At 39.5% G+C, this 25,947-nt stretch overlaps 1 protein-coding gene across 2 annotated transcripts in view; it reads left to right on the top strand.

Moving 5' to 3' along the window:
• Window positions 1–21,645, top strand: part of TPD52 (tumor protein D52) — a 120,870-nt gene extending 99,225 nt beyond the window's left edge. For both annotated transcript variants that reach the window (XM_061123545.1, XM_061123544.1), the window contains exons 3-6: window positions 1,134–1,282; window positions 3,077–3,178; window positions 16,167–16,215; window positions 19,993–21,645. In XM_061123545.1, the coding sequence (XP_060979528.1) occupies window positions 1,134–1,282; window positions 3,077–3,178; window positions 16,167–16,215; window positions 19,993–20,112 (420 nt within the window). In that variant the 3' untranslated portion in view covers window positions 20,113–21,645. The remainder of the gene's footprint in view (window positions 1–1,133; window positions 1,283–3,076; window positions 3,179–16,166; window positions 16,216–19,992) is intronic.
• The last annotated feature ends 4,302 nt before the right edge of the window (window positions 21,646–25,947 follow it).

Below are 25,947 nucleotides of genomic sequence, written 5' to 3'. Positions count from 1 at the left end.
GAGCATCCCTTGGCACACCGGGCAATTCACTGGCTAGTAGCCACTTGATGGGTCAGGAGCCCATTTCTAACCACCAAGCTGAGGTTGGTCAGTCAGCATCAGAGGGGCCCACATTTCTGCAGGACTCTGGGAGAGAGTGTGTTTTATTTATGCCTGTGACTTTGACAGGTACAAAGATTGACAGTATGAACTGTGATTTATATTGGAAGTATAAACTCATATGGGGCTTTCCCGGTAGTGCTAGTGGTAAAAAAACAAACAAACAAAAAAAAAAACAAACCCACCTGCCAATAAAGGAGACACAAGACACATGTGTTCAACCCCTGGTTTGGGAAGATACCCTGAAGGAGAGAATGGCAACCCACTCTAATATTCTTGCCTAGAGAATCTTGTGGACAGAAGAGTCTGGTGGGTTACAGTCCATAGGGTCATAAAGAATCAGGCACTACTGAAGGGACTTAGCATGCATGCATGCATAAACTTATATGAAGTATGCAATATGGCTGTGTTTTGATCTGTCATGGTTGTGTGTATTTTGGTGGGAATTCAGATTGTTTGTGTGATCGATCCCTGGGTCAGGAAGAACCCCTGGAGAAGGGTATGGCTTCCCACTCCAGTCCTCTTCCCTGGAGAATCCCATGGACAAGTGAAGCCTGGCGGCCTACAGTCCATGGGGTTTCAAAGAGTTGGACACAACTGAGCAACTAACACTTTCACTTTTCACTTCAGATTAGTTTAACTTAATACATAAATGTGAGTTTTTATGGGCATTCATGCATCAATGTTCATCTGGAAATGCAGACCCAGCAGTCAGGAGAGTAGCTGCTAGAATAATTTGAATATTATCTGTGTAAAGGTTTGAATCCTGAACCTCTGTGACATAACTGAGTAAGGAAGTATAGGAAGAGGGGAGAGACTGAGAACAACTCAAGACTGAAATATAGAGAAGAGAGAAAAGCAGCTTTACAGGAGAGATCAACAAGCAACCCGTTTGCTTAACATATTATATTGCTTTAAAAGAAGCAGAGAAATGAATCCAAAATATTTTAAAATGACTAAAATTTTGAGTATAATTTTGGGCACATCATCTTAACTCTTTGACTTTATTCCTACCCCAACCCCGCTCCTCACAGGTGGAAGAAGAAATCCAGACTCTGTCTCAAGTGTTAGCAGCAAAAGAGAAGCACCTAGCGGAGATCAAGCGGAAACTTGGGATCAATTCACTACAGGAACTAAAACAGAACATTGCCAAAGGGTGGCAAGATGTGACAGCTACATCTGCGTATGTGCCCTTGACCCTACCTTTTTCTAGAGAACCTAGGGGACACTTTGCTGTTTTTGTCTGGAAGCGGGGAGGGGTGGAAAGAGACCGAGGAGGTTTCTGCAGCTTTTGTCTATACTGCACAGGGCAACCTTCCCCACCACCCCCGTTCTCAAGTGTATCTGAGTCTTCTCTAACTGGTCTTTTGGACTGTTCTAGGGTATAGAGAGAAAACCAGCCTCCTATGTGAGTTGAAGAAATAAAATCTAAGCTCTTAAAATGTTATATACTGACTTACCAGATATATACATGAGTCACTTGGTCCTCAGAATAACCCAGTAGAGTGGGTAGTGAGATAGCCTTAGATGAGGAAACAGGATCGGATCAGTGTTGAGGTCACAGATCTCTCAAAGTCTGGAGGCACTGTTTGAACTAAGATCTGGCCAAGTACAGAGTCTTTTTATTTTTTTTTTAACCCTGCTCTATACATGGCATGAGATTCTCCCAGGTCACTGTCTCTGATGTGTGCCAATGACAGAGGACCACTCCTTAATCTTCTGGTCCTTTTTGGTCACACGGTTTTGATACAGGGTTATCAAGATGCAGCTTCGTCTCCCGAGTCTGCGAACGGTGTTCCCTATGCAGTCCCGTCTGCTGAGCCGGTGACCAGCACCAGCAAGGCTGACTGCGTCCTAAGATGACAGTACAGGGTTACCCACCCGCTTGGTTCCCTTTCTATCCATATAAGTAGGCAGTGGGAGAACATGCAGGACGCCATTCCTTGTATCACCTGAAACATTTTCTCTTTTTCTTTTTTTTGGTATTTGATCTTGACGAGGTAAGTAAAAATGCCTGAACACCCCTTTCTACAATGTGGGGATTTTAACCTCTTTGGGGTAAGAACCATATTCCTTTGTCTGTCTTAGTTTTTCCCTTCACTAATCCCTGCGTAGATGGGAGGAGGGAGGTGGTAAATTTTCTGCTTTTGTGCTACAGCAAATGTCCCACTCGAGTCATTTGAAGTGTTGTTACCTTTTATGTACCCTGTTGAGAATGCACCAGTCCTTATTTGGTAACTACATATAGGGAAAACTGAAAAATCTCTTTATGCTGCCCCAAATTGATTTGGGTGATTAAAAAGTACTCCTGGATCCCACCTTGCTTCTGGTCCCTTTTTAGGAAATAAGTTGTGAAAGGAATGTGAGGAATTTGATTTCATTTTTGTTTTTTATTTAGCTTAAGTGAAAAAGGAAAAAAGAAAATAAAAGACATAGTTTCATTTAACCTCTGGCCCATTTTGATCTTGGCTTCATAACTGTTTTTAACTCTTACCCAGATTTCTTCAGCCTTGCCTTTACAGGCCTTTCTAGCTGTCCCAGGCTGCTGCAGAAGGTTGTGTTTGGAATGGTGGTTAAGTAAAAGATGATGTGATGATGTTGACTTGGCAGTCATGAAGAATTTTGGATGTTCTGTTTTTTTTTTTTTCTTCAGAGTTCTCCAAGAGATGGTGATCACTGAACTCTACGTAATGGAAATTAAAAAGATCGTTGTTATTCACTTGCTAAGTTGTGTCCTACTCTTTGCAACCCCATGGACTGCAGCATGCCAGGCTTCCCTGTGCTTCACTATCTCCCAGAGTTTGCTGCTACGTAGGGTCATAAAGAGTCGGGCACAGTTGAAGCAACTTAGCAGGCACACATGTGTGTCCACTGAGTCGGTGATGCCATCTAACCATCTCATACTCTGTCACCACATAATGGATATTGGAAAGGTTAGCTTACTTTCTTTGCTCTGTTCTTTTATGATTTAATATAGGTACAAGAAGACCTCTGAAACCTTATCTCAGGCTGGACAGAAGGCTTCAGCTGCTTTTTCGTCTGTTGGCTCTGTCATCACCAAAAAGCTGGAAGATGTGAAGTACGTCCTCATTTTTCCTTGCTTAATTAAGCTGAGGCAGATTAAAATCTGTTATCGTGGTTGCATTTCTTTCCTGCCTGCTACTGGCTGATGTTGGACTCCCCCCCTGTTTGAGTGAGGAAGAGCCCTCCTTCAAACCAGGACCTGAAATGCATCCCTAAATCCTTCTAGGCATAGCCTTCAAACTGATTATCTTATGAATACATTTAAAGTTGTTAAAAAATTCTGGTTGTGACCTTTCCTCCTCCTAGCCCCTCTTGATCATGTGGGGTAAGTATGTGGTTGCAGACCTGTGGTTGTGAGCGGAGCCTGGGGTCTGGTGGGGATGAGCCGGGAGCACTCTGTCCTGCCTTCACTTCCGGGTGGTGCATCTTTAGCCCATGGTGTGCTTGCCACATGCTCATTCGTGTACTGCTTTGTACCATCTATGTTCATGCCCAGGCCAAAATCTTGTTTGGAGCTATTGCTTTTTATTTTGCATTTTATTTTCAATGTGTTTGCAGAATTTTCCTGGCCATTTTGATACAACCACTTCAGAGTGCTTTTGTGTCCACCGGTAACCTCAGGCCACCCCCCACGTGGATTAAAATAGTGCTGAAAGTGACAAATGTGGATTAAATTGGCTGTGCTTCTGTTGGCCTGCAAGATTTATGTGTTTTGTTTTCTTTTTTTTTTAAACCCTTCAGATTGCATGACCTTGTGTTTTCTTTTTGTGGGGAAAGTAGATTTTACAACCAGAATTTTGTTGGTTGAATAAGTTTGGTTAATTGGTCTTATACTTTGTACCAAAAATACCCAATGATTTGCTCATTGTATTTGGACTATTGTCATTTCAACACAATGTAATAAACACAGCTCTCTTAAACCCTTTTGACCATTATATATACTTCTCTTCGGTAAGCTCTTTTCTTTCTGTGCTAACTCCCGATTGTGTAGCCCTTTAGAATTCAGTTAAAACTTTACACAGCTCTTAAAAAGTAGGTTATTTAATTGTTTTAGATTTACCAGAACTTCCTTTCTTTTTTAATGCTTACTCTGGCTTCTTGCAGATTGCAAGCCTTTTCACATTCCTTTAGGTAAGGAGAGTGTGAACCATCGCTGTAGCCCAGCTCTCGTCTAAGACAAGTGTGCTTAGGCTATGATGCCACATTGGATGGTCGTGTTTGTCCACCACATAATTTTGCATTTTGGAATATCTTTTCTCTGGTGCATTCCTATATTCAAGGGAGGGTTTCTTGTATACCATGGGTAATGGACACATTAAAAGGAGAATAATTCGACACATGATTCAAGGGATATGGAAATGATTTTGACATTTTACTTTCTCTTTGTGTGTGTGTGTGTTTGGTAAAAAAGAATCAGCTTTACCATGGCATGCAGAATTCCTCCCTTTTAATGTCTGACTTTGTTTGTTTGTTTTTGATGCTTTAATTTCTTTGGTGCCTATGTCAGGATGTTGGAATCCCCCTTCACCTGGCTCCCATTATGCAGTTGTAACAGACGCATCTGTGCTGTCTCACAGTGTTAGTCTTTTTTCTTTGCAGGCTACTCTGACTTTTTTTTTTTTTTTTTTTATTATGGTAAAATATGCCTAAGATAATATACCATGATTCAGCATGTTTTATTACTTGTTTTGTTAGCTTCTAGTGTTTACTATTTTATTATTTCCTTACACGCGTTGTATTCTGTAACTCTGCACGCAAGGACATTTCATAGCTGCAAAAGGAGAAATAAAGTGTATCAGGCCAAAAAAGAAAGCACATTAAAAAGATGTCAGCCCAAGCCATCCCTTCTGGAAGGAATCTCTGTGATATTGAGCAAACCTCTCCTCTCCCTCCCATGCAGACTCTCTGATTATCCAGTTAGTAGTTAGAGAAAACGAAGGTGGAAGAAGGTCTTTTGAGTATAAGTCGGGAAGTTAACACACTAGTCTCTATCTCTGTTCCTATTAACGTGAATTGTCTTCTCAAGCAGTCATTTGCTGTGGCTAGCATTGTGCCTTCTTAAGTAATCAAATAGGTGCTTGTAGCTGAGGCTTTCTCTCACTTATCTCTGAAAGAGTAAGTCAGGGAGATAAACAAACTGAGTGTTAAACTATTTATAGTTAGAATTGTGCTTAAAAAAAAAAAAACAACAACCAAGAAATCAGTGATAGGAATCAATTCTGTATCTTTGGTGTTCAACTGAAAATGGCCTAAGTGCTTTAGGAGACTATTAAGAGAATTTTATCTAACGTTATGGAGTTGTGTGAGGATGTGTTCACCCACATAATCCATTCTGCTAACATTAAGGTGCACACCGTGGATGGATCCAAAGGCTATAGCCTATGCCAGACACAGTTCTTATTAAGAAAGAGCTTAAAATCTTTGAATGCATAGAGCTGGGGAAGGGAGTTGGGGTCCAAGAATGAGTTAAGAATGGAAGAGCCCTGGGACTTCCCTGGTCATCTAGTGGGTAAGACGCTGCATTCCTAGGGCACAGCTTCAACCCCTGGTTGGAGAACTAAAGTCCCGCATGCTGTGTTGTGGGGCCTTATTATCACTGTTTTTATTTATTTGGCTGCCTTGGGTCTTAGTTGCAGCCCTTGGTATCATCATTGTGTCATGCCAGCTCAGTTGTTGTGGCACTTGGGTTTCTTTGCTCTGTGACATGTGAGATCTTAACTCCCTGACTGAGGATCGAACCCACGTCCTCTGCATTGCAAGATGGATTCTTAACCACTGTCCAGCAGGGAACTAAGATCCCGCATGCTGTGTGGTGTGGCCTCAAAAGAATGGAAGAGCCCTGTTCATACCTGATTATAAAGCAACACTAGTTATAGTATAAACAGAAATAATAAAACTATGTAAGTGCTGTTGAAGAAGGATTTCATCAGTTCATACCACCATTTCTTCTGTATACCTTTGAGAAGATTAAGCAAATGTACTTAAGTATGGCTCAGTGTATGCTGTCTTATTAATTCACTGGAAATAATATGAGTTGGGCAGCTCTTTTCTTGCTGCTTACACAGTCACTTTTTTTCATTTCATTTAAAAAATGCAATTAAGATCATATTCTATCTACATTTTCAGCCTAGTTATTAATGAATAATGTATTCTTTGTGTATCAATATATTATGTATCAGTGCAGGTCCTGGTTAAAGTTAGGGTTCATGTTACAACTTGGAAGTGGGAGATATAAAAGAGCTACATTTTGGAATTATGTCTTACAGGTTAAAAATTGAGTAAAGACCTTACTGGTTGGCATCTGGTTTCAGGACCTAATGAAGCTCAGGCTTTTGATGTTTCATCTCAGAAAGAATCCAGTGAGAGACAAAGTGATAAATAAGAAGTAGGTTTATTTAGACAGAAACACGCTCCACGGACAGTGTGGGACATTGCAGATGCTGATGGAGAAGCTCTATACAGTCAGCAAAAACAAGACCGGGAGCTGACTGTGGCTCAGATCATGAACTCCTTATTGCCAAATTCAGACTTAAGTTGAAGAAAGTACGGAAAACCACTAGACCATTCAGGTATGACCTAAATTAAATTCCTTACAATTATACAGTGGACGTGACAGATTCAAGGGATTAGATCTGATAGACAGCGTGCCTGAAGAACTGTGGACGGAGGTTCGTGATATTGTACAGGAGGCAGTGATCAAGATCATCCCCAAGAAAAAGAAATGCAAAAAGGCAAAATGGTTGTCTGCGGAGGCCTTATAAATAGCTGAGAAATGAAGAGAAGCTAAAGGCAAAGGAGAAAAGGAAAGATATATCCATTTGAAGGCAGAGTTCCAAAGAATAGCAGAGAGAGATAAGAAAGCCTTCCTCAGTGATCAGTGCAAAGAAATAGAGGAAAACAATAGAAGGGGAAAGACTAGAAATCTCTTCAAGCAAATTCGAGATAACAGGGGAACATTTCATGCAAAGATGGGCACAATAAAGGATGGAAATGGTGTGGACCTAACAGAAGCAGAAGATATTAAGAAGAGGTGGCAAGAATACACAGAAGAACTGTACAAAAAAGATCTTCATGACCCAGATAACCACAATGGTGTGATCACTCACCTAGAGCCAGACATCCTGGAATGTGAAGTCAAGTGGGCCTTAGGAAGCATCCCTACGAACAAAGTAGTGGAGGTGGTGGAATTCCAGTTGAGCAATTTCAAATCCTAAAAGATGATGCTGTGAAAGTGCTTCACAGTCCCAAAGTGCTTCCAATCCCAAAGAAAGGCAATGCCAAAGAATGTTCAAACTACTGCACAATTGCCCTCATCTCACACACTAGCAAAGTAATGCTCAAAATTCTCCAAGCTAAGCTTCAACAGTACGTGAACTGTGAACTTCCAGATGTTCAAGCTGGATTGAGAAAAGGCAGAGGAACCAGAGATCAAATTGCCAGCATCCATTGGATCATTGAAAAAGCAAGAGCATTCCAGAAAAACATCTGCTTTATTGACTGTGCCAAAGCCTTTGACTATATGGATCACAACAAACTGTGGAAAATTCTTCAAGAGATGGGAATACGAAACCACCTTACCTGCCTCCTGAGAAATCTGTATGCAGGTCAAGAAGCAAAAGTTAGAACTGGACATGGAACAGCAGATTGGTTCCAAATGGAAAAGGAATATTGTCACCCTGCTTATTTAACTGCTATGCAGAGTACATCATGTGAAATGCTGGACTGGATGAAGCACAAGCTGGAATCAAGCTTGTTGGGAGAAATACCAATAACCTCAGATATGCAGGGGACACCACCCTTATGGCAGAAAGTGAAGAAGAACCAAAGAGCCTCTTGATGAAAGTGAAAGAGGAGAATGAAAAAGTTGGCTTAAACCTCAACATTCAGAAAACTAAGATCATGGCATCTGGTCCTATTACTTCACAGCAAATAAATGGGAAAACAATGGAAACAGTGGCAAACTTTATTTTTTTTTTTTTTTGGCTCCAAAATCACTGCAGATGGTGACTGCAGCCATGAAATTAAAAGATGCTTGTTCCTTGGAAGAAAAGCTATGACCAACATAGCATATTTAAAAGCAGAGACATTACTTTGCCAACAGAAGTCTGTATAGTCAAAGCTGTGGTTTTTCCAGTAGTCATGTATGGATGTAAGAGTTGGACCATAAAGAAAGCTGAGCACCAAAGAATTGATGCTTTTGAACTGTGGTGTTGGAGAAGGCTTTTGAGAGTCCCCTGGACTACAAGGAGATCCAACCAGTCCATCCTAAAAGAGATCAGTTCTGGGTGTTCATTGGAAGGACTGATGGTGAAGCTGAAACTCCAATACTTTGGCCACCTGATGCAAATAACTGACACATTTGAAAAGACCCTGATGCTGGGAAAGACTGAAGGTGGGAGGAGAAGGGGACGACAGAGGATGAGATGGTTGGATGGCATCACCGATTCGATAGACACGCGTTTGAGCAAAGTCCAGGAGTTGTTGATGGACAGGGAAGTCTGGCGTGCCACAGTGCATGGGGTTGCAAAGAGTTGGATACAACTGAGCAACTGCACTGAACTCAACTGAAAAGTTGAGTTAATGTCACTTTAAAAAATAATTTCTCAATCAAGGTGTTCTGATTGTAATCTGATTTATATATAATAGAAAATATATGAAAACATAATAGGAATATGTACAACATATATAATAGAAAACATTTTAAGAACCTATTATCCTATTAAAACCTATCAAACCTATTAAAAACCTACATCTTTTTAGGTGAGTGAGTCACAGAGGCAAATACTGACTATATGCCCTCAAGAACTGTACAAGGAGAGGAGCATGGGCAGCAGGCTTGAGGGTTTCCATCTGAGCTGCACGGCCTTTCTTCTCATGGAAATGGATGCAGGGCCCCTTTTTGCCAGTGCTTGCAGTAGCTGGGTAATCCTGTTGACTACCCTTTGTTCCAAGTTCATGCTAAACCAGAAGACTTGTGGCGAGGATTTCAGTCTCTGATGGAATTGTGGACATTTTGCTGACTTGCATTGTTAGAGCCAGCAACAGTTTTGATTGTACTATTAATACATTATCAGTTAATAAGTTAGCACTTGAGGTGTAGATATTGTCTATGCCTTGGGTGGGTGAGTAAGGAAGAGGAAGAGGAGGGGAGGGAGGGGGAGAAGGAGAGAGAGGGAAAGAGAGGGAGAGAAGAAAGGAGGAAGAGAGGGAAGAGACAGAGAGAGAGAGAGATGCCTGTTTTTGACAACCTCACAATTAGGTGTCAGCGACAGGCCAGAGGAGCCCTCTGAGGACAGACATCTTGTCCCCAGGTGGTGTGTTCATAGTCACTCCCCTGCTATTGGCTTGTTTTCTGCACATACAGGGTAAACACGGACTCGTGCCTTTATTTTAGTTGAGAGAAACTTTAAAGGAGCATTTTCATTTCACTTAGTGCAGGTGTTTAATTGATGTTCATGTTATTAAGAGCATGCTGTAATAATTCAGCAGCCTCGTTAGACAAATATTTCTGGTATGTTCAGGAGGAATTGCCTTTCTCTTCAAAGGAAACTGCTTTTGGCCTGTGAGTCTCTTCATGTAAGCCTCTAATTTTTTTAAATTGGTTTGGGGCTCATTCAAGTTATTCTAGACGATTCCATTTTGCTGAAAATTTCTACTACTTAATAAGAAATTATCTCTTTTGTTATAATAGGGTACCTTTTGATTTGAATTTGAAAAGGTTTTAAAATTTTATTTGGCTGTGCCAGATGTTAGTTGCAGCATGTGGGATCTAGTTCCCTGACCAGGTATTGAACCTGGGCCCCCTGCATTGGGAGTGTGGCATCTTAACCACTGGACCACCAGGGAAGTGCCAGAATTTGAAGAACTTTAATGCACTTTCCTGTCTTTCATGCTCATACATCCTGATTTCAGTTGCTGCAGTTATTTATTCATTCATTCTTTAATTCAAGAGTATTTGTAGAATGACAGCTTTGTGCCAGGCACTGTCCTGGACTGTAGGGTTTGAGTTACCAACCAAAATAATAGCTGGGTGAAACTTGAAAGCTTTAAAGGATATAATCTTAGATAAGTATTAATGTGTGTTTCAGTTAAAGTCATCTGTAGGGACTTCCCTAGTGGTCCAGTGGCTAAGAATCTGCCTTGAAATAAAAATAAATGAAAAAAAAAAAAAAAAAGAATGTGCCTTGAAATGAAGGGTACACATGTTCAATTAATGGTCAGGGAACCAAGATCCACATGCCATGGGGCAGTTAAGCCTGCACACCACAACTAGAGAGTCCGTGAGCTCCTACAAAAGATCCTGAATGATGCAAGGGAGATCCTGCATGCAATAACTAAGACCCAACACAGCCATCTACATAAATAAATAAAAATAAAGTCATCTAGAATAATAATATAATGGTAAACAGTTATAGTAGGCACTATTAGTTTTTTTGATTTTTCAGATGAGGAAAACTGAGCCACAGAGAGGTTAAGTGACTTCCCCATGGTCACACAGCCATTCGGCTAAAGGCCAGGACTTGAACCAAGGCACACACGAGTTCAGGAGCCTGTGGTCCCCTCTGCCTTGTTCTGTCTCCCCAGGGCGATGATAGCTTAAGACTTCAACCGTCCAGCCACTGTCCGGCAGTTACTTTGGTTCATCACCTATGATCAAGAGATTATTTTGAGGGCAAAGGGCAATAATAATACATGGATGGCTCTTAAAAGCATGCTTGGCACACAGTATGCTTTGATCCATGTTGACTAGCCTCTCTTCTTTCTCTTGTCTGCCATTTGCTACATTCTTCCTTCTCCTTTTCCCCTCTTTAATATTAGGGATGAAGAGTTCAAACAACTGTGTGAGAAACAACAAAAATTTAAAAAGTCAATTCAGCTTTTTAAAAGAATAACTTCCAAAGTAAGAGTAAATATTAGATTGTAAAGTACTTAGTGTGTCTGAGTGAGAGTCAGGTTGTCCTCTTTGATTTTTTTCCTTTAGTGTTTTGAGGAATCCAGATTTACATTCCTGCTTTGATTATAGGTTACTATCTTTGAGGGTTGAAATCCACTTGGAAAAACTTGCAACAAAATTTGCTTTATAGATGCTAGCTAATCTTCCCAATATATTAACATCTATTAGATGTTCTGGTCCAGCAGCAACGTGGCTTTTTGCTTTTGAAGTTTTCCATGTTATATTTGAATGTCAGGGAAGTTGGAGGTGATATGTAAGTTGAAGCAAGTCGAAACCTTGTGTAACCTTGCATAGGGAAGCTAGAAATGCAAAGACAGCTGCCCAATTGTTAGATTACAGACTAGCCACCGATAAAATAAAATTTCATCTGAATATGAGTTGTAGAGACATTCAGGTAGAGAAGCCCTGGTTGGTCTTGAAGTTGCTATGCACTCCTTCTTCTTGCTGCTGTGATGGTTACTTCAAAAATGGGAACACTTTGACTTTGTATTACTCTGATTTCATTCTCTGTTCTTTTTAGTCTTTTCTTATTGTGAAAAGTAACACATACAGAAATTCAACTCAGTGTTTATCACAAAATGAACACCTTATTGTAATCACTTCCATGCTTTTTGTTATACATTGGCACTTACACATATTTAGTGGGTGCCTCCTTCATGGTACTCAAATGTTTAAATTCTTTATCTGCCGTAGCTGCTGACTGAAGTGCAATACCAGCAAGAGTAACTTTATCATTATCCCATAAAGGACCCTAAAGTCCTCTACAGGAGATGCTGTACTATTTCTTAGAATTCTCAAAGAGATCATTTTTAACATTCTTTAAGTTATATCACAAACATCTTTGGCACCTGCTAGGGTGTTCATTGGTAGGACTGATGTTGAAGCTGAAACTCCAATACTTTGGTCACCTATGCGAAGAGCTGACTCATTTGAAAAGACCCTGATGCTGGGAAAGATTGAGGACAGGAGGAGAAGGGGATGACAGAGGATGAGATGGTTGGATGGCATCACTGACTCGATGGACATGGGTTTGGGTGAACTCCAGGAGTTGGTGATAGACAGGGAGACCTGGCGTGCTGCGGTTCATGGGGTCGCCAAGAGTCGGACACGTCTGAGCCACTGAAGTGAACTGAACTGAACTGAGGCACTTAATAAGTTAAAAGGCCCCCAAATTATCATTTCTGCTTTGGTTTTCTTAGAAGCGTGTTGGTAGTTCTTTCCTATGATAATGTTGTAAAAACAAAATACTTTTTAAAAGTTGTCTATATTTCCAACATTATTGAGTCTTCTCCTAACTGTTTACCCTATTGGTCAGTCTCCCCTGTCCCCGTGATGTCCCCTCTCAGTGATGCTCCACCACCATCCTTCTCTTACCTAATCCAGGGAGGACCCCGTGATGAGTCATGCATAGCTCCCCACTGCTTTCCTGTTTTAGTTCTTCATCCCCTGAAAATTCCAGGTGACATTTACAATTCAGTTTTTCAACTTTCATGATCAGGACTTGTTTCTTATGGAACTTAATCCTGAATTGACTTGTGCCCTGGATGTTGACTTCGTAGTCAACTTGATGCATCTAGAATTAATTCACTTTTATGATCTTTCTCCTCACTCTGCCTTTGCCCTAGTTCCTTTAAACTAACTTGTCTCCTGGCTTAAAGGGACACAGAGCACACCAGATGGCCCCTGGAGGAAATGATCTTTTATGTAGATGCTTAGGGACAATGACTGTCCATTTCTGAATTTGTACTTACTTTATCCACCCATTTTCTCATTTTGTTGATACTATGGAATTCACTGTGTGAGTCCTGTGGACAAATGACATCACAGGCTTAGCCACTATGTACTTTCTTCTGCCAGAATTTGATTATTTCTGCCAAAATGTTCTAGTGAAGAGTCTTTTGGTTAAGAAGAAGAGAAAACTGTGACTTTGCTCACCTAAAAAGGGAAATGCGTTGCACAGAATGAAAGTTGTTTTGGAATTCAAGGCAAGGAAAGGAAGCAAGCCCAGGCCCATCCAGACTAGGCCTGCAGATTGGAAAGCTGTTAGAAGTCAAGGTAGCTTCTAGAGCCCAAAGAAACCAAGAAGCTCCTATCTCTCCCATTTGAGCCCTCTTTTCTGCATGGTCATCTCTCCTTCCTTTCCTCTTCCTCTCTCTCTGCTCATATGCAAATCTTTCTTTGGGAATTGTCTTCCTGTGTATTCTTACAACTTTTACCTGTTACCCAAAAATATCTTCCTCAACATCAAAACCTCCACGAGTTTTTAGCTCAAGTGCCTACCACTAACTGATTAGTGCCTTAGTATTTTTAATTACACAATCCCAGGATAAGAATCTTAATTGTATCAAATAGTTTTGTTTTTCTTTTCATTCAGTCTAAACAATTTGTAGATTACCAGAAGACTAGCTTTGGTGGGTGGAACTCTACTGGTGGTAGAAGGTGGCTTTGGCAAGGTGGCTGTGGCAATAGAGGCAACTTCATGTCAGGTCGATTTCTCTCTCTCCCTCTGTTCTTGTCTTGTTGTAACAAAGATTTGGGACGATAGACTAATTACAGCTCACAGAGACAGGATTTCTCAGTTCCTGTCTCAGTGTAGCAAGGATTCGAAACGATTGACTGGTTACAGCTGAGTTACAGTTCTTTTATTAAACAGAGGGGATAGTACATTCCCAAGACGTGGGAGCAGGCTGACCCCAAAGGAGTGGCAGTGAGCGCTCTCTGCTTCCCTTTTTATACTCCCCGTCTCCTCTTGATCTGCCCTGTGCAGAACAGGGCTTCTACCCACCACCAGTCAGGAAAGGGAATGCATATAGGCGTATGCTCAAGGCTGATTGATAACTGCAAGTTGTATAATGACAGGGGGCCAAATGTTACTTGAATGGCCTTATAAGGACATTTAGTTTAATTAAGAGCAAGTACAGGTTTCTTACTAGGAAACTGACTACTGCTACTAAGAAGTGATATGTCATTTTAAAGTCACTTGAAGTTGTCAGATAGTGACTCTGAAACCTTTCTGTTCTGGTACTAAATGTGTGGGAGAATGATGGCTGCAGGGACTGTTCAGTGGTCTCGTGTGTGTGTGTGTGTGTGTGTGTGTGTGTGTGTGTGTGTGTACGTACGTACGTACATGCCTGTATGTATGTGCTTTATCTTTTGAGGGGAGGTGGTGAACACTGGATTAGGAGTTCAAAGACCTAAGTTCCATTTATGATTCTGTTGTGACCTATAAATTATTAACTCTTGAGCCTTGATGCCAGATGCCTTACAGGTACTGGTGAAAGCACGCGACAGTTTTCAAAGTGCTATAAAAATGCCAAGTTGATTTATTAGCTGAATTATGAACTACTGGAATCAGATTGGCTCATGAATAAAAGTTTTGTTGTGCTAACTTTGATCCCCTCCACCTCAAAAAGCAAGTAATTCTTTATGGTGCCAGAAGAACAAGATTCTAGAAAACTAAGTTTTGTTTGCTTTTTGTAATATCTATTCGCCACTTTACTAACTCCATTTCTGTCTCTTTTTAATGCTGCCTCTTAGCATACGCTCCATTCAACACTCAATTAGCATGCCTGCTATGAGGTAAAGTATATTTTCACAAAATGTAGTTGGTCTGATGCTTTCTTACTTTTTATCCAGATGTTTCTCTTGAACTGTTCTGAAGTAGGAGCTAGAAGTCTGCTCTAAACAAGCTGTGAAACCTGTTACCAGCTTTCAGTTGGTCCTCCCAATGTTATTAGGCTGGTGTAAGAAATCCACTAAATGTTTGTGATTTTAAAAAGGAATTATTATTTCTACTTTATTTTGTAAATGTGTTAAATTGTTTCATTCTGGAATGTGTTTAATTAAAAACAAATTGAACACTGCTCATCTGGTCACCCTTTTCTTTTCATGGATGTAGGTGGCCCACTTCCTCTGTTCACATTAGCTTTAGTTACAGTCTCCCTTTCTCTCATCCTCCCCATTTCTACTTCCCTCCTCCCATTGTGACATCTGGAACCAACTGGGATCTGATTCTGTGTCCTCTTCCATCAGTAAGCACTTTACTGTCTCACCTGACCTCTCTATAGAGGCAGAGGATTTTTCAACAGTGTACACTTGACTTGAACTTTAGTGTCCATTGGGACTATCTGGAGGGTTTGTTACAAGTCCCGCTTGGTGGGCCTATGTCGACTTTCTGATTCTCTAAGCCTGGGGTGGGACCTGAAAATCTGCTTTGCTAACAACTTCCCAAGGGCTACTGATACAGCTGGTCTGGGGACCACCCTTTGGGACCGACTGCCCGTCACCATGGTGGGAAGGGGGAAGCCCATTTTTCCTTCTTCTCATATTTCATCATGGTAGTAGGAAGTGTATTGGAGGTCAGGTGGATAGTATAAAAGCTTGGGAAACCCAGGAGAAAGCGACACACAGGCACTGTGATCCTCCCTAACTAACGTGGATGAGTGTGAAGGCACGGGAGAGGCTTCCTGTGGGCTTGGAGGGCCTCTGTTCATTGGGGCAGCTTTGTGAAGTGGCCAAATCCAGCTTCCTGCTCCTCCCTTCGTTTTGGTCTTTGTTTCTCCGTTATGCGGCTCCTGGGAATCAGGATCTCTGGTGTGGAGCCTCCTGTGGTTTGCTTGTCCTGCCCTCCTGAGCTGACGTGGGTTCGGGTAGAAATCTTGCCCGGCAACATATGAATTTAAACGTTAGTTCTAGACTGTAGCACTTTAACCAAAGTCAGACTGAGCTAACAGTGGCTTTTTCTTATACGGTGACAGGTTGGTTGAGGAATTGGTAGACTCAGTGTTGTACCTGACTTTGTTCCCTCTTCTCACACATGTGTTTTATCTGTATGTCTAACACTGGCTCTGTTCAAAGAATCAAAAAGATTGTTGTAGAAATCTTAGAACAGAAGTTGATAATCTCACATAATAAGATACCATTTGTATGTATGCCTGTGATACAGGTGTTACATATGGTTTGTGTGTTCTTTTGCTGATTGAGAATAATGGCGAAGGGGAATACAGTCAACTAATAATGTTTTCTGAATTGTTGAAATTTTTGTTCAGTGTGTGTAATTTTATTATCTGTTTTTCTTTTCTCTCCATAGAAACTCTCCAACTTTCAAATCATTTGAAGAAAAGGTCGAAAACTTAAAGGCAAGTAAAGAAATGAACAGGGTCTTTCTGTTATCTTGTTTGGTGCCTGAACTTTCTTTGTTGTGGGTAGATTATTCAAATTAGAATTTCCTTTCAAAAATTTTTAAAGAACTCTAATAACTTTAATCCTTACCTTATTAATGGATATTTAAGGTGATATATTGGAGAAGGAAATGGCAACCCACTCCAGTATTCTTGTCTGGCGAATCCCATGGACAGAGGACCCTGGCAGGCTACAGTCCATGGGGTCACAAGAGTTGGACACGACTTAGTGACTAAACCAACCAAAGTGATACATACTCTTAATAAAATTTTTTCAGTATATATTGTAGTATGACAGCATAAGTGCTGAAAAGAAATGTATAATTTTTAAAAGTAGTACTTCAGAAGTTTGTGCTCCTTTTTGTATTATTCACTTCAAATACTTTTGTAATTGGACAAAATATAATACAAATCTCATTGTAGAAAATTAAAAACAATATAGAAAAGCACAAAAAATAAAACACAAAAAAATGGTCCTACAACCCAGGGATAGTGATATGTTGTAGGACTATACTGTTACACTTTAAAAAAAAAAAATTAACTAGGGACTTCCCTGGTGGTCCAGTAGTTAAGAATCTGTCTTGCAATGCAATGGACTTAGATTAGATCCCTGGTTGGGGAACTAAGATCCCACATGCTGTGGAGCAACTAAGCCGGAGAATCGCAATTAGGGAGTCTGGGCACCACAGTGAAAGATCCTGCATGACACAAGGAAGATCTTGTATGCTACAACTAAGACCTGATGCAGCCAAATAAGTATTTTTTTAAAAAAAGAATTAACCATAAATCATAAACATTTTTCTGTATCATTAAGTATTCTTCAGTATTATGTTTAACGGCTGCTTGTATAGCCTTATAATGGATGTTGTTTTTTGAGTCCTTAATTATTGGACATTTTTATTATTATGATGATGCCGTGGTGATCAATGATGATTCACTTTTATTTTTTGATTGCTTTGATTTTGGTGAAGGTGGACATTTGCCCATAACAATCAACTTTATGAATTTGTAAATTGCATTATCTTCAAGATTATATTTGAAACTATAAAATCATCAAGGATCACAAGTGATGAGAAATGATGTTTTGTTCCCATCCACTGTCCAACCTTCTCCACAGAGTTTGTACAAAGCCCATATGTTCATTTTTTCCAAAACTAATTCTGGTAATTATGGTGAATATCTTTAAAATAAAATATTTTAAGTAATAAACTTAAAAACAAATTAAAACTAGTATCTTAAGTATTAAGATAAAACTGATATCTTAAGTATTTCATATATATCAGCTTTAAAATACTCATATTTTATCTTTCAGAATTGTAATGAGTCACTTCTTTTTAAATGCAGCTTTTTAAAATTACAGAATCAGGGTGTGCTAATAGAAAAAAACCAAACACTGTATCACAAGCTGGATCTTTTTTTCTTGCATATAGGAACACTACTCCCACCTTTTCTCTTTTACATAAATGTGTTTTTCAAAAAGGAATCATACTGTACACACAGCCCTGCAACTTGCTCATTTAATGCCCCCAGCATGCATGCTCTAATGAATCCACAAATGCAGGCCCCTGTTCTTTTTGCTCACTGATGCTTTTCAGTGGCCTGGAAGAGTCCTTGACACACTGCAGCTACTTAATACATATTTGATGAGAAAAAAATACATCATAGTCATTATTTTAGGTCAGTACCAGAGGCCTGCTTTATTCTTGTTAATTCCTACTTAGGTATTTGAAAACAAACTGTGCATTCCAAGAAGTCAAGGTTTTACTCTGTTTCAGTTCTCAAAATTTTAGGAATATCATAGTCTTTCCTTGAAATCTACCCTGAGTGTTAGTTTTTGAAATGATTAGCTGGAAAACCAGGCAGCCTCCGTTCTTTTAACAATGAAGAGGAGGAGAAACTTCAGGTCATTACTATGTACTTTCCTCCGGAGTATATTCAGACTCTATAAAATCAGTTTTTGAAATATGACTAGGCACCATTCAGATTTCAAAAAATGTAATTTTTAAAAGCATATAATGTATTAGACAAATATCACAAAGGAAGCTGTAAAATATAGTTGTATGATTGGGATATAGTTTTTCCTAACTTACATTGATACTCAGTTAAACATGGGGTCTACTTGTACTTTCATTTAGGTTTTGGATTGAGTCATTAACTGTGATTCTTGAGCATTTGCCATGTACCAGGAGATGAGTATTGGGCACTGGGAATACCACAGTGAGCAAGAGTGACACAGATGCTTTCTGAAGATGTTGAGGCAATTAAATGGCCAATGAAAATAAAGGGAGGGTAAGGGCTTCCCAAGTGGCTCAGTGGTAAAGAATCCACTTGCAATGCAGGAGAGGCAGGAGACGCAGTTTTGATCCCTAAGTTGGAAAGATGCCACGGAGAAAGAAATGGCAACCCACTCCAGTATTCTTGCCTAGAAAATCCCATGGACAGAGGAGCCTGGCAGGCTACAGTTCATGGGGTCACAAAAGAGTTTGAAATGACTTAGTGACTAAACAACAACAACAAAGCACTAGGACAGTGGAAGTCAAGGGTGCAGTGAGGATCAGTAGTGGGAATCTGTCACCCTTGGCAGGAGGGAAGGTCAGAGAGACCACTCTGAAGATGCAGTAATGTAAATGGAGGCCTTAGGTTGAAAGGAATGTTTGAAGCTTTGGGGACCCTTTGAGGAACTTTACTGTGCTATAGGTTATAGAGCAAGAGACAGAGCTAGAGAGATAGGTGGACCACGTTAAAGAAAAAGTGGGAAGCCATAGAAAGATTTTAAACAATCCGAGCTGTGCATTCTTCTATGCATTTTAGTAAGATCACTGCCGGCCCTGCAGATCTAAGGGGAGAGAGACTGGAGAAGGAGACAGGTGGGAGGAAGGTGTTGTGATCAGGCCAAAGTTGATGGCATGTGAGTCGAGCTAGTGCCAGTGGGACAGAGTTGAGAGAGATTTAGAATTTAGAAGTGACAGACAAAAAGTTAGTGATTGACTGGATGGGGAACAAGATGGGGAAGGACCAAGGATAAGAAGGCAGTCTGACTGGGAGGTGCTACTGCCATTCACGGCCTTGGAGTAGGAAGGGACCAGTGGTGGGGAGGAGTTATTTTAGACTTATAAATTGCAAGAGGTCTTCTTAACATTTTCTTATAATTAAGGAATGTTTTAATAAATTTAATAACCATACAGTAGATACAAGTTATGCAAATTTTTCAGACAATTCAAAGATTTTGGATGGCAGGCCAAAAAGAATGAGAGAAAATTTCAACTAGATTCCGACTGTTAATGAGTCTGTGGCCAGTCATGACTGAGTTAAGAGCATTATTTGTGTTTGGAAAACATACATGTATTTCTTTCCTTTGTTTTAGTCAATAATATTTCACAAAATATTATCTAAAGAGAGTTCAGTAGATTCTTTAGTATAACAGGTCTTATAAAATTCTATAAATTTTATATTTATAAAGATAAATTTCCCCGTAAAGAACAATAAGCAGATAGGGGGAAAAAGTAAAGGGGTAGAATTTACCAATTTGAATATTTTCAGCATGGAAACTGCATAAGTTTTTTTATGAAACCGCATGGAACATGACAACAGTACTAAATTCTGTACAAATATAATAATCACTGAGCTCTCAGGCTTCTGGTTTATTTTTCCTTCAAAGTAAGATTTGAGTTACTTTATGCAGAGTCAGCGAAGTGTGTGTGTCATAACGTCTCTTCCTTTTTGAACTTTTCAAAGTCTAAAGTCGGGGGAAACAAGCCTGCTGGTGGTGATTTCGGAGAAGTCTTGAATTCGACTGCAAGCGCTAGTGCCACCACCACGGAGCCTCTTCCAGAGCAGACACAGGAGAGCCTGTGAGCCTCCCACCTTTGTTCTGCTACTCACTGCCAGATGCTGCAAGCGAGATCCAAGCACATCTTGTCAACATTCATTGCCATGAACTTCCACCAGATGTGCTTTTGTTGAGCTTTACATATTCCTTTGACCAAATAGCTTGTGGGTTGAACAATGTAAAAGCATCTTCACTCCTATTCCTGGGAAATACCCTTTAATGTGCATTTCAGGCCCTTTATTTAGGAAATATCACGATGAAAACACATCTAGTACCTGGGGATCCTCACTAGAATGATCTGAGAAGCTGTGGGTTATCATAATTACTTACACAATTGCTCTGGGTGTGGGCTACCAGTTTGATCTTTGTCTTCTATACAGGTTTCTGTTTTTCCTCTTTGAATCTATATATTTGATTCCTAGATTAGACTGTTCTTTAAAATGATCTGCATCCTGGTTATTAAAAAAGTTTTGGCGAAATGTTCTTTACCTCCGAGGGAAGAACTATCAGCTACACAGAATATTTTTGAATATCGTTTGGGGATAAAGTATCTTATATCTTGGGTGCCTGAAGACACCAGACTAAAGAAATCCGCTCTGTATTCAGTTTCTTATAGTTTTGTAAGTGACATTATGTATAGTAATTCCAAATCCTAGGTGACCTGAGAGTGGAGCCCTTTGTTTATCACCATCTGTGACAGTAACCATTTGAGTGCCATGGTTATTATGCCACTTACAGCTACTTACTTTTCACCAGATTAAAATTTTAGTTTTGGAGGAAATTATAAGGTAACATTCTAAATCAAGCATATTGTATTAACAATAGGTTGAAATTTGAACACTGTCCTCAAACATTTAGTTCCAAAGCCTGAAAGTTTTTTTTAGATCTAGGCAGCTGAAAAGTGCTAAAATCAATCACATTAGGGGAAACGCTGTCTTCATTTAATTCACTTAGCAGCATTTAAAATAAGCACACCAAGTTATATGACTAATATAACTTGAAAAAATTTTATACTAAGGGGTTGGTGATAACTCCTGAGGATTTCATGCATTAATAAAAATTAACTCATCATTTTCTACTTACTTGTTTTCAGTTTGTTAGAAATTACAAAATGATACTGTAGGCATAGCCCCCTGTTTTGAAAAGTGTCAGGGCTGAATGAACCAAAGCCTCTGGAAGTATCTGCATGGAGGCCAAGGTACTCTCATTAACTCTAGCAGTTACTTACTCATCACCACTATCTTTTCCTTATGCTGTATATGGTTATGGCCTACAATGTTGTATTTGTTATTTATCAAGTTGTGATTGTTTTATTATTGTTTATGCCAAATGTTAATTGCCAAGTTTGGAGTGACCTAAAACATTTTTTAAAAGCATGACTAGATTTACTTGGGGATAAATTATCTTATGAAAACCAAATCTGAAAAGCTACAAGTGTTGATTGTTATGAAGTACCATGCTGCCCTTCTTGATTGCTGGAGCTTTTGTGAGCACTTCAGATGCAATTGAAACTATGCTCTATTACATGTGAAAAGCTTAATAAATTCTGTGTATCAGTAGCACAGGTCTCAATATTTATTATGAGACCAATGGTCTGGAAACAGCTTGTTGTATTACATAATCAACTGGTACCCAGGCTTTTAAAAAAAAAAAAAAAAGACAATTTTTTACTATTTGCTTTATATCATTGCTTCATGGTATCAGACTACCATAAATTATTTACTTGAAAAGGCTTTAAGGCAAAGGTTGTTGAAGCATTATCCCAGAGGAATCCATGTGTATACATTTGTCTTTCAAAAGAGATACTATGGTTACTCAATAAGGCTGGTAAGTTATTTTTTCAACCAGTTAGTCTTTCTGTTGCTTTTATCACATCTTTCATCACATTGATTCTTGGATGTCCTGCCCTGTTACTGTCTTTTTAATAAGGCAAAATGGAGAAGACGGCACATTCTTTAGTTAAATGAAATATCCTCAAATCTCTTTATTTTATGGGAGAAATGATAGAGATAGGGTTGGAAGGTGGGATGGGTATATGTGGGTACTGGTGATGGTCGTAAAAGAAGAAAATGGAGAAACACTTTTATAGACATCTGCCTATAACTTAATTTAGAAATGATCTGATCTATGGCAAAGCACTCTGCCTCTAAAGAAGCAACAAAAAAGTAGAGGGAGAATAAATGTAGAAAAATACACATCAACTTAGAAATCTTATTCCAAGTAGCCTCTGTGGAAGATCCAATATTACAAATTCACAGATACTTAAGCAATTTAGAACACAGTAATTACTAAGAACACCAGAGAGGGATCCTGGTTATTCTACTGTGTTTCTTGTTTGACACTAGAAGAACATCGCAACAAGAGTGAGAGCTCAGATACTTAAGGATTCAAGAAGTGTGATAGAAGAAAACAATTCCTAAAATTATCCCCTTCTTACAAAGGAATGTCCTTAATTTATGGAGCTTGTAGGAAATAAAGCAAGAATTCTTACACCTATGAAGCCAAAGTAATCCAAGGAAAAGAGTAGAAACCATTGGATTATTTTAGTAGTAATTCAAACTACTGAAATAGAGGGGGGAGGGGGGAAACCACGTTGAATTTGGACTATTTCTGGATCTGTTGATGAAGAAATACTACTGTTTATTTTGTGTGTGTGTGTATAGTATTTGAAAACAATAAAAATTCTATAATTTGGGCATGAGTTCTTTTGTATGTATTACCTATCTGCCGAGGAAAGGGGTAAATCCATTAATTATACAGCTTCTCTCCAGACCTGTTATATCCTGGATATAGAAAGAACCAGGAGTAGCTGTATGGAATCAATTTATCAAACAAAAAAGCTACATGCTGACTACACAAAGACATTTGTAAATGACTTTTTGCTCAGTTTGTGCCAGAGATGCTGCATAAGGCCTTATGTAAGAATTGCATGTTTCTTTATATTAAGACCCAGATGACAAAACAGATTTTTACCCATAATGGAGAGACACTGGGCCATTAATTAGTGAATTGTCCCATTGTAATTGGATTAATTATAGAGACCATTTAGTTTTCAGTTACTAAGAAAGCATTATCACTTTTAAGTAAACCTACAAACCATAGATTTCAGTTACCATGTTTTGATTCTGAAATAAAAATGAACCAAAATTAAAAGGAGCCAAAAGAACTCACATGCCTATCACCTGCCAGGACTTCATACTTAAATGCTGCTTGGCCACCTTCACTGTTAACACTTTCCATCCCAACATGCTTGAAAGTTTTCCCCTTGGTTTCTGGAATTCTTTTCTCATTTTCCTGTTTGACTATTCTCTGGCATTCTCTTCTTCCAAATCCTTAAATGTTATGGCCCATCTCTGGTCATCTACACGATTTCCTTAATGATAGCATTCACCTCTATGGTTGAAAGGACTTATCTTTACAGTTATACTCATCTCTCTTGCCAGTGTTAACACTAGCCCTTTTTTCCAGGTTTTCTTGTATGTTTGAAAGGCATAAACTTCTAAATCACCTTGTGATCACTTCCATCTAGCCACTAGTAGCCACTATTTGAGCTTTCAGTAGGTGACGGGCGTTTCACACCCACTTCCTTTAATTCCTCACTCAAGGTTGTCATGCTATCATCATTTTATAGATGAGATTACAGCCAGCAGACAAAAAGCCAGGATTTAAATTATATTTTATTCACTTGCCATCTGCCATTACTATTTTTACAAAGCATACTAACAATTTGCAAGCTACATGGGAAAAAAGCAGCTTGTATTTTTAAAAAATCAAGAAGGAAGGTGTGGTTCAAGGAATTGGAGCAGGATCAGAAGGGGCCGTGATGTTAAAATACTGCCATTAGCATCGATGTTACTATTGGCACTAATATAGGGAAGGACAGTGTGCAGACTGACTCAGTCCTTCCCAATCTTATCTGATGCTTCTGTTGCTCTGCCAAAGGCAGAGAACTAGGCATGCTTGAAGTTAGTTGATACAAACTTATACATTAAAAACATCAGAATTTGTCCCCAAATGCATTTATCAAAACAAAGGAATTTATCATCTGGCTAAGATAGGACATGAATATAATACATCCATTGACTTTTTGACCTGGGATATTAGCGATCCCATTTGCTGTGTAGATGCTGATTAAGTTTACAGAGCACTTCCTTAAACTTGAGATAGAGACTAATAACTTGGTTGTATGTGAGGAAACCAAATCAGCAACAAAAAGTTGGCTCGCCTGCAATCAGGATTGGAGGTTGAATTAGAACTAAGAGCACTGGCCAAAGCTTTTCACTACACTTTTTTTTTTTCCTGAAGGGAAACAGAAATAGCAATAGCCTTAGAAAGTAATGCAAAAATGTCTTAGGCAAGACTTCATCAAGAGGCAAGGGAAATAAACAATTTATGTACCAAAGGAGAGAACTCACCTGGAGCAGAATTTATCTTATGCTTTCTACTGAATTTAAGGCTTGCCATACAGGTGGCTAGTAATAATGTCATGTGTGACTCATACAATTATGCACTATTCTAAGGTTAGTTCCTTGGTATCTCTAATTTTCTTGAGGAGGTCTCTAGTCTTCCCCTATTCAATTGTTTTCCTCTATTTCTTTGCACTGATCACTGAGGAAGGCTTTCTTCTCTCTCCTTGCTATTTGTTGGAACTCTGTGTTCAGATGAGTATATCTTTCCTTTTCTCCTTTGCCTTTCACTTCTCGTATTTTCTCAGCTATTCGTAAGGCCTCCTCAGATAACCATTTTGCCTTTTTTGCATTTCTTTTTCTTGGGGATGATCTTGATCCCCGTCTCCTGTATGATGTCTTGAACCTCCATCCATGGTTCTTCAGGCATTCTTATCAGATCGAATCCCTTGAATCCATTTGTCGCTTCCACTGTATAATCATAAGAGATTTGATTCAGGTCATACCAGAATAGCCTAGTGATTTTACCTACTTTCTTCAATTTAAGTCTGAATTTGGCAATGAAGAGTTCATGATATGAGCCACAGTCAGCTCCCAGTCTTGTTTTTGCTGACTATATAGAGCTGCTTTTTCAGCTACAAAAACAGAATCAATCTGATTTCGGTATTGACCATCTTGTGATGTCCATGTGTACAGTTATCTCTTATGTTGTTGAAAAAGGTGTTTGCTATGATCAGCATGTTCTCTTGGCAAAACTCATTAACCTTTGCCCTATTCATTTGGTACTCCAAGGCCAAACCTGCCTATTACTCCAGGTATCTCTTGACTTCCTACTTTTGCATTCCAGTCCCCTATGATGAAAGTTCAGTTCAGTTCAGTTGCTCAGTCGTGCCCAACTCTTTGCGACCCCATGAACCACAGCACACCAGGCCTCCCTGTCCATCACCAACTCCCGTTTACCCAAACTCACATCCATTGAGTCAGTGATGCCATCCAACCATCTCATCCTCTGTCGCCCCCTTCTCCTCCTGCCTTCAATCTTTCCCAGCATCAGGGTCTTTTCAAATGGGTCAGGTCTTCACATCAGGTGGCCAAAGTACTGGAGTTTCAGCATCAACATCAGTCCTTCCAATGAACACTCAGGACTGCTCTCCTTTAAGATGGACTGGTTGGACCTCCTTGCAGTCCAAGGCACTCTCAAGAGTCTTCTCCAACACCACAGTTCAAAAGCATCAATTCTTCGGTGCTCAGCTTTCTTTATAGTTCAACTCTCACATCCATACATGATTACTGGAAGAACCATAGCCTTGCTTAGACGGACCTTTGTTGACAAAGTAATGTCGCTGCTTTTTATTATGCTGTCAAGGTTGGTCATAGCTTTTCTTCCAAGGAGTAAGCGTCTGTTTATTTCATGGCTGCAATTACCATCTGCAGTGATTTTAAAGGCCCAAAAAA

This window comes from Dama dama, chromosome 21 (assembly GCF_033118175.1).
Source record: "Dama dama isolate Ldn47 chromosome 21, ASM3311817v1, whole genome shotgun sequence".
Lineage (NCBI taxonomy): Eukaryota > Metazoa > Chordata > Mammalia > Artiodactyla > Cervidae > Dama > Dama dama.
This window is presented reverse-complemented; position numbering and strand designations above follow the sequence as displayed.